General features: G+C 44.9%; 1 protein-coding gene across 1 annotated transcript in view; it reads right to left on the minus strand.

Annotated features, from left to right (window-relative positions):
- Positions 1-1,787: 1,787 nt before the first annotated feature.
- Positions 1,788-9,836, minus strand: part of htra1b (HtrA serine peptidase 1b) — a 43,784-nt gene continuing 35,735 nt past the window's right edge. The window contains exons 5-9 of the mRNA XM_076267182.1: positions 9,640-9,672; positions 8,174-8,288; positions 7,091-7,148; positions 6,590-6,685; positions 1,788-2,622 (exon numbers count right to left, since the gene is read on the minus strand). Of these exons, the coding sequence (XP_076123297.1) occupies positions 2,454-2,622; positions 6,590-6,685; positions 7,091-7,148; positions 8,174-8,288; positions 9,640-9,672 (471 nt within the window). The 3' untranslated portion in view covers positions 1,788-2,453. The remainder of the gene's footprint in view (positions 2,623-6,589; positions 6,686-7,090; positions 7,149-8,173; positions 8,289-9,639; positions 9,673-9,836) is intronic.

Raw genomic sequence — 9,836 nt, forward strand, 5'->3', positions numbered from 1 at the left:
GTATATTGGTGGTGTGTATGTGATGGTGTATATGGGATGGTGTGTGTGTATAGAGGTGGTGTGTGTGTATGGGAGGTGGTGTGTATGGGAGGGTGTGTGTATAGAGGTGGTGTATATGTGATGGTGTGTGTATAAAGGTGGTGTGTATGTGATGGTGTGTGTATAGATAGAGGTGGTGTGTATTTGATGGTGTGTGTATAGCTAGAGGTGGTGTGTATGTGATGGTGTGTGTATAGAGGTGGTGTGTATGTGGTGGTGTGTGTGTATAGAGGTGGTGTGTATGTGATGGTGTGTGTGTATAGAGGTGGTGTGTATGTGATGGTGTGTGTGTATGGGATGTGGTGTGTATAGGAGGGTGTGTGTATAGAGGTGGTGTATATGTGATGGTGTGTGTATAGAGGTGGTGTGTATGTGATGGTGTATATATGGAGGTGGTGTGTAAAGAGGTGGTGTGTATGTGATGGTATGTGTATAGAGGTGGTCTATGGTGTGTGTATAGAGGTGGTGTGTATGTGATGGTGTGTGTATAGAGGTGGTGTGTATGGGAGGGTGTGTGTATAGAGGTGGTGTGTATGTGATGGTGTATATATGGAGGTGGTGTGTATGGGAGGGTGTGTGTATAGAGGTGGTGTGTATGTGATGGTGTATATATGGAGGTGGTGTGTATGGGAGGGTGTGTGTATAGAGGTGGTGTGTATGTGATGGTGTGTGTATAGAGGTGGTCTATGGTGTGTGTATAGAAGTGGTGTGTATGGGAAGGAAGTAAGTATATGTCTTACATGAAGCACCTTTAAGTAGCCTCTACAGTGGATATAACATTATCTAGTGCTTTGTGGACCTGCGTGTGTTCACTCTGCAGTATATAACATTATCTAGTGCTTTGGACCTGTGTGTGTTCTCTCTCTGCAGTATATAACATTATCTAGTGCTTTGTGGACTTGCGTGTGTTCACTCTGCAGTATATAACATTATCTAGTGCTTTGGACCTGTGTGTGTTCTCTCTCTGCAGTATATAACATTATCTAGTGCTTTGGACCTGTGTGTGTTCTCTCTGCAGTATATAACATTATCTAGTGCTTTGGACCTGCGTGTGTTCACTTTAGTATATAACATTATCTAGAGCTTTGGACCTGTGTGGGTTCAGTCTAGTATATAACATTATCTAGAGCTTTGTGGACATGGGTGTGTTCACTCTACAGTCTATAAGCATTCCTCAGTCTTGCGTATTGAGTGGTTAAGGCATTAGGACATTGATACCAGAAACGTCAACACTGGCCTTGATCGATTGGCTGTGGTTTCTGCACGCAAGTGCCCTCATCTGTCCTCCACATTGATCCTCCCACACGTCTGCAGTTACACTGGCCCCCTGGGACTCTCTTCCTAACGTTTGAAACAAATGCGTTCGCCTCACGTTCGAGTCGGCCACGACAACGCAGCCTGTGCTTACGTTTTTACGGCCGCCTTCGGACCAGGCGTGGGGCGACGTCTTGTTGGGTCGGACCGCAGCGGTTCAGTTCGGGTCAGGCCTGGGTGTGTTTCATTGTTCTCTCATTGTTTGAGTCTCCGCCACCTGGCCCTAAGCCTCCACCGCCACACATGGGGACTCATTACCATCCTCGTTAGACATACTCCTACATCAGGAAGTGACCTGTGCTGAAACACTGGCACTGGTTGGTCATGACCTCATTTCCTGTGAGAGAAAGCCCCTGTGGGATTGTGAGAGTCTTAATTGGAAGGAGGCATAAAAACATCTTGAGTCATAAAGTCTGGAAGTCCACACGGCACACTTGGTTTAAAAACATTTGAAAACATCTCTTTAATCCCTTACTGAAATTGTCGTCAATAAGTGAAAACAAAAACATAAACATCCAAAGAGTTCACATCAGAAAAAAAATGACATACACTCATAGAATCAAGAAACTGAGAGACAAATGTTTTCACTTACATTTCGCACAGACACACACACACACACACACACACACACACACACATATAATGCACATACACACACGCACGCATGCACGCACGCACACGCATGCATTGCACACACACACACACAAAAGTTAAAGCACGAAGTCTTTCCACCCCTCATGCCGTGTCTCTATGTGTGATAGACAGACAGACTGTATGGATGAGTGATGAAAGTAATAAAACGAATGTGAAATGTACGCAGCTCACAGAGAGTTCTGGCTGACAGCTGTACAGAGTAACTAGTCGATGCAGAGAAGTTTGGCAGCAGAGAAACAGTGAACTACAGCAATACAAGGGGCAGCGGACGGGTGACTGGGCGATGTGGGGTGGAATCCACGTTCTAAATGTTCCACGTTCTAAGAGATGCACGTTCTAAGGAAGGTGTGTGTCTCCAGTCGAAAACCCTCTGTCAAGGTCCGTGAGCGCGGGCGCTGAGCACTGAGATCCAGCTCATTGGTTGGCGTGTTGGAGGGGTGGTGGGGTCAAGGGTCAACCTCCTCTGGCTTGACGGTAACCATGACGTCCTCGTTGCCACGGCGCACCACCATCTTCAGGGAGTCGTCCCGCCTGATGGCCGCACTGACGTCGTTGGCCGAGGACACGCGCTGACCGTTGATGGAGATGATGACGTCGCTCTCCTTCAGGCCACCTCTGGGGGACACAAAGGAGGCCACAGGTGAGTGGGAGTGGACACACAGGCAAGACTCAGGTGTGTGTACTGTAGATACACAGGTACATCCCACGTGTGTGAACACACAGGCAAGACTCATGTGTGTAGATACACAGGTACATCCCACGTGTGTGAACAAAGGTGTGTGGACATATAGGTGACAATCGTGTGTGTGAACAGGCAGGTAAGACTCAGGTGTGTGGTAAGACTCAGGTGTGTGGTAAGACTCAGGTGTGTGGACAGGTAGGCAGGTAAGACTCAGGTGTGTGGTAAGACTCAGGTGTGTGGAGAGACATGCAGGTAAGACTCAGGTGTGTGGAGAGACAGGTGGCAATCGTGTGTGTGGACAAGGAGATGAGACTCTACATGCTGGCCTCTAATGGGCCGGTCTAGGTTAAGACCCCACGTGCTGGCCTCTAATGGGCTGGTCTCTTTAGGAGAAGACTCTAATGGGCCGGTCTGGGTTAAGACCCCACGTGCTGGTCTCTAATGGGCCGGTCTGGATTAAGACTCCACGTGCTGGCCTCTAATGGGCCGGTCTCTTTAGGACAAGACTGGATTAAGACCCCACGTGCTGGCCTCTAATGGGCCGGTCTGGGTTAAGACTCCACGTGCTGGCCTCTAATGGGCCGGTCTCTTTAGGACAAGACTGGGTTAAGACCCCACGTGCTGGCCTCTAATGGGCTGGTCTCCTTAGGAGAAGACTAGGTTAAGACCCCACGTGCTGGCCTCTAATGGGCCGGTCTCTTTAGGACAGGGGTCTCAAACTCCCGGCCCGTGACATATGTCAAAATAATAATGTAATCGGCCCTTGAGGATATTTTTAATTGCAACAAACAACGATACTGATTAATTGATTGGTTGATTGGTTTATTGACAACACATCAGTTTTTTCCTTTACAGGAACACTGTTCTTCCTGTGGTCAAACAAATCATATATTCTTTCTTACATTCTTTCTTTTTTCTCTTTTTACAAATCATACACACACAACAGGACAAAAACACAAGACTTACACACAAAACAAAACAAAAACAAACACAAAAGAGGAATTGAAGGCTTGTCACTCATAAAGGTTATACGTTGGTCCCATTACTGCCTTTTACCATATACAGAGGGCGAAAAAGATAAAAAGAAAAACACAAATGAATAGAGCAGATCAAAAAAGTAAAGTACATCCAAGAAGTAAAATAATGATGTACTTTGTATGAACAAATACAGTTTTAATTTCGTTTTAAAGCCTTTGTCACTGTTTTCCTTAGTCAAAAAAATAGACGATAGATCCAAGTACGGTGACAAATCCCACTTGTACTCTTCTCCACTATTTGCTAGACATCCAGAGCTTGATTCAAACCCCAAATCGCTGCATAAAGTTTTCAGGAAAACACGAAGATGTGCATTTGTAATGACGCGGAAGCGATGCAGGCCATAGTTTTGCACAAATTGAAGCAGAAATAGGCCTACACCAAATGTTGAAAAACGTTCACGTGTAATGAAGTCTTGGGTAGGCTATATGTTATTCACCTAGCCTATTCTGATTCTGGAGATTATGATAGATTGTCTATTGACAGTGATAGTCACGGTGCGTCTGTGAATAGAGGTGCGTCTTTGCGTGTATACGACGGTGTCCACTAAGCATACCATGCTTATTTCGACCCTCTGCCCAACATAGCTTGAAGGTTGCAGTGGTAATCGTGATGATAGTGTCTGTAATGGACGTGGTACAGACAGCAAGGCTAGTAGAAATAGGGCTCTGAAGAACTACAAAGTCACCCGCGATAGGAACTGATTTGACCAGGATACTTTATTGTAGGCCCTGTGGTTATAGGCTAGTAATAGTTTACTATTGTGGGTATACATCTTAGGTGTTTTCCTGTTAATTTGTTATGTGGATAATATGACAAAAAAGAAAGTAAACCTGCTCAAATATGTTCATCCAGTATTTACTGAAAGGTGCATAATTTGAGGTGCTTGCCATCCAGTGGCAAATTAGATAGGTAAATTAACCCCCTTCATAAACTTTTGTTTATACTCAAAGATTTGTACATTTACAGTAGGACTTTATCTCTGACCACGTTCAAGCCATGGCCTTTTGAAATGTTGATATAAAAATCCAATGGTGTTGCTTTGTTAAACCTGACGCCTAGTTTGCCAGGTTTAAAAAAGCTATGAGAGGAAAATATTTTTATTTGGTGTGAAACACACACATAGACCTCTTTTTATTCTTTTTTGTTTGTTTTTATAATTTGTATTAATATTTATTTTATCATTATTTTCTTTATAAGCTAAGGTTGCTAGCACAGGTGTCTAAAAATAGATAAAAAGACTTGCACTTTCTGTTTGTTTTGTGTTTGAAAATACAGTATTTGAAAAAAACATTGCATTTTAGGAAATAGCCGTTGTTTTTTGTATTATTCTTTAACGCTGACGTGGCCCTCCAATCAGATGCAATTGGCAGAAGTGGCCCCCAGCTCATTTGAGTTTGAGACCCCTGTTTTAGGATGTCCTCTGATCACTAGTTGGTGCACACATCTGATCAGTGCTGGACAGAGTGGCGAAGCCGCTTAGCGGTTGTGTTATAAACAGGCTATGGAGTGCAGTTCCCACGCAATAGTGTGTGATTATACACTCTGGGAGACGCCACCCACAATGTAGGCTGTACACACACACACACACACACGCCACCTCAGAGTGGTGGTTAGATAATTGCCTCTGGTGAGAGTACCATGTATGGGACAGATGTGTGAAAGTGGGAGCCGCCAGTGAATATGACTTCCTCCATTTCCCTTCCTTCTCCATTTGTGTGTGTGTGTGTGTGTGTGTGCGTGTCTTCAGCAGAGGAGAGATTCCTCCGTCTGTGGTTGGCACCCCCCCCCCGTCGGACGAACCCTCTGTGGGTTTACAAGTGGACTCTGCCTGCTTCCCACGCTGGTGACAGCCCAAACCTCTCTCTGTGTGTGTGTGTGTGTGTGTGTGTGTGTGTGTGTGTGTGTCTTCCCACTCTGGTGACAGCCCAAACCACGTGCCGCTCTCTCCCTCCATAACAGCGCAGACTGCCGGCTCTGCAGCGCTATGGGGTTTCGTGGCCATGCTGCCAGCGGCACATTTTTTGGACCCGGCCGGATAATCTGGCCAGTGGATGGGCCGCTCGGCGACGCGGTCCAGAGGCCGGGAGAGGACTGGGCGCATGTTGGGCTCGCCAGCGGGCAAGCGGAGGAGTCGAGAGGTCAGCGCTGAATAATCAGGGCGCCTGCGGCTCCAGAGGGCCAATTAGAGAGATTTCACAAATAGCAGCATCATCATAGGGGTCATCCTCATAGGGGTCATCCTCATAGGGTTCATCCGGAGGGAAGTTTACCCTGACGGAGAGTGTTTTTACAAATACCAGCATCCTCATAGGGGTCATCTGGAGGGAACGTTCCCCTCACGGAGAGCAGAGCAGAGCAGTTTGCTGCTAGCGTTCATTTGGGTAACGAGTAGCATGTTGGAGAAGAGTGTGTGTGACAAATGAGGTGTGTGAGGAAGAGTGTGTGTGCCAAATGAGGTGTGTGTGGTCTGTGATGGCAGCCACATGCCTAGGAAAAGGAAAAGGAGACAAGCTCTCCTGACTGGCCAGTTTAGAATCCAAAACTTGATCATCTACACGTTGGGGATGCTAAATGCTAAACAGTGTGTGTGTGTGTGTGTGTGTGTCTACAGGTTCCTCGTGCCTGAGGCCATTTTCTCAGTAAAAGAAAATTAGAAAGAGTACATGTGTTTTGAATATGTGATGATATTATATTTTGGGTGTGGTGTAGTATATGCAGTAAATCTATATTGACACTCACACACACACACACACACACACACACACACACACACACGCACACACACACACACACCTACATATGTGTGAATAGTGAACAGCATAGTATGCTGTGTCAAATGTTAGCGTGCGTTACACTACTTACACTTCTGCCGGTGTCTTGGCGATGACCTCGATGACATAAGCCCCTGATGTGACATCAGGGAAGTCCACCTGCCTCTCCTTGAGCTCCTTGGCCAGCCTGGAAACAGACAAGGTCAAGGTCAGGACAAGGTCCCTTGTGACATCAGAGCAGGGGTTTCCCCCCTAGGTTTTAACATCTCTCTGTTCCGCCAAACCTGACTACGGTCATAATGGCGTTGGACTGATTTTGACACATTTGATTATGGCGAATTTGACTCTTTCGGTCTGGTGTGATTGACCAGGGATGGAGGGGAAAGTAAGGGATGGATTGCAATGGCCTTCAACAAAGTGACATAAGGAGTCCCAAGAATATGTACAGACAGATCGTTGAGGAAATGAAGAGGCCAAAACAACTTTGATTTGATGGACCCTCAAGAACTATCAGTGGATTGAGGCCAGATTAGGGAGATTATCAGGTTGCATGACCGCCGTGGTGGTGGTGGTGGGACACTATGTTACTTACGATGGAGTGAGTGTCATCATTCTCACGCCAATGTACTTCTTCTTGTTGACAGTTTTTCCTGAATGAAAACAACATTGCTTTATGTTAGACGCACCAAGGGGATGAATACAAAGAACATAAATGAAGATTACAAGCCCTTTGATCCAGTGGGCTAACCCTATGTTCATATCTCTGTTCCATATGTGGGTTTCATCATTTTAGGGGCAAGGCCACTTGGCCTTCAGTTGGGCATATTTGGAGAGGGGCACAAAGGCCAAAGTTAACTAAACAGTAGCTACATAAAAATGTTGTATTTAGTTGTAGTATTCAAAGTTGTATTTAGCCTATTCACAGCAGTAGACCTGCATCACTGTATGAAACATGATATATTACATAGAACTATAAGTCATCTGATTTTAGTATTTACAGATATCTAGGCTATATTTAACATTTATTTTCTATTTGGCCTGTTACGAAATAGTGCATTAAAGAATTTAAGCACAGCTCAGCTTTAAGAAACTCAAATAGCCTACATGCATGCTTTGCATTAAGGCTACTTTGACAAACTCTTAGTCAGCTGTATATCCTCTGATTTTAATATTTACAGATATGTAGGCGATATTTGTAACATTTATTTTGTATTTGGCCTGTTCATGCATTGAAATCTGAAATCATGCATTGAACAATTTATAAACACATTGTAAAACTTAAAGCTCAAAGTTGGAGACATGCATGTAGAAATGTGCTTCAAATTCAGAACCGGATTACTCTGGAACGGCTAACTGTACAGGGAATGTTCTGATATATGGTTTGTCATGTGTTGAGTGAAGAGTTTGTGAAGTATTCCACTGAGATTAATAGGTTGGGAGATGGGCGCAGAACTGTATGTAGAATAATATGATTAAATTAAAGTTACTTTTCTTTACCACAGCAACTAGCGGCTAACATCGTTTTAAAGCTGAAAAAAGCTCTTTCGTGTGATGTGATATGATGATCAATGCGATGGCCGTCGTGAAATTCCAACCGTTCCATTCCTACACACACACACCCCCCCCCCCCCCCCACACACACACACACAGAAAGAACAATGTGAATAGTTGGCACCTTTTGACTGGCGGTCGTGAGATTCTGCCAGGAATTGGCGGATCTTGTCTGAGGGGATAGCGAATGAGATGCCAGCGGTCACCTTCAGAGTGTTGATGCCAATCACCTCACCGTCCTGCAGGGCAACGTGGAGTAAGCAAACATGTAAGAACAGAACAGATGCCTCATATTACAAACACACACATACACACACACACACACACACACACACACACACATTCATGAAGACCTCATCATTCTGCAGAGAGCAGGCAAACAGGTCAGAACAGATACCTGTTTTTCACTCAGTCACTCTCTTTCTCTCTCTCTCTCTCTCTCTCTCTCTCTCTCTCTCTAAAAGTCCCCTGTACGTTTCTGGACGGAGAGTGCTGTGCACACACAGATGTTCTAATGTTCTAATGAGATAATGGGCCCTCTGCCTGGCGCTGGGACAGAACCTGATGTAATGGTGTTTTACAAGCAACACGTGTTTTCAATAGAGCCCATAAAACCGATCTCTCCAGTTGTTGTCAAACATGTAAACAACTGTTGGCCATGTGTGGCCCCCTCCTCATCTCCTCTCTTCGCCGCCGTAACTAGGTGTTACGCAACTGCTACGCGTCCTCATCTCCTCTCTTCGCCGCCGTAACTAGGTGTTACGCAACTGCTACGCGTCCGTCCAGCATCCCCCGCCGCTGTCGCGCACAGCTCCAAGTATTTACGAGCGCGTATTCCTGCACGATGTTGTAACGAAGGCTTCCTCGTTTGTGCCATCGGAGGAACTCTTACAGGTTCCAGCTCGTGCCTCTGTGGCAGGTCTGATGAGCTGAGGAGCTCGGAGAGAGGCTTTATAGACACTTCATGGCAGGATTGTTGGAAAGAAAAAACTCTTTGCACAGAGAACGTCAACAGGACCCCGTAGATGAAAGGTTCCTTAAATTGTTTCATGCTAACATTCTTTGTAGCAGCTGTAAGTAAGTGACTTTTCCTCGGGACAGATTGCACTATCTATTCTTTTCCAGGCTTTGTTTGGTTTGGCTGGTCTCTAGCTAAATTTAGTGCAACAGTATAACTGGTTGTGTGAAGCATACGGTTAAGCTGTTGGTTGTGTTCCAGTAATAACAAGTTGTTATTCACTCTTCTTTGTGTCTTTTATGTCTTTTAATTATGTTTTCATATACTGTACTTTTTAAACTATTTTTCACCCTTTTATGCTTTTGTTTACTATTATTATTTGCTTTTCTTTGTGTAAAGCACGTTGAATTACCCCTGTGTATGAAATGTGCTACATAATAAACTTGCCTTGCCTTGCATTGTCTTGCACTGCCTAAATTGAAAAGTGGCCTAAAATGAACCCCTTGGGACTACTTTACTGTAAAGGTACAAACCAAAGAATTCTTCTTTGAGAAGCAGTGCTCATTTGTGAAATGAGAAGGAGGATGCAATGCAAAGTAACTGTAAACAGGTAAGATGGGATGTGGCCTTACCAGGTTAACAAGAGGTCCTCCAGAGTTGCCATACTATGAGGGAAAGAGAGAGACAGGCAGAGAAAAGCAGCTTAGTTTAGTTTTCAGTGAAATGTATGTGTTTGTTTTTGTGTTTTCATGTATGTGTGTTTGTGCAGGGCTCACACTAATGATGGCATCAATTATCACAAAGTCTGTGTGTGTGTGTGTGTGTATTT

Source organism: Alosa pseudoharengus, unplaced genomic scaffold, assembly GCF_046254945.1.
Source record: "Alosa pseudoharengus isolate Yale_2024_CS ecotype anadromous, Long Island Sound unplaced genomic scaffold, YU_APseudo_1.1 YU_APseudo_1.1_scf_4, whole genome shotgun sequence".
Classification (NCBI taxonomy): Eukaryota; Metazoa; Chordata; class Actinopteri; order Clupeiformes; family Clupeidae; genus Alosa; species Alosa pseudoharengus.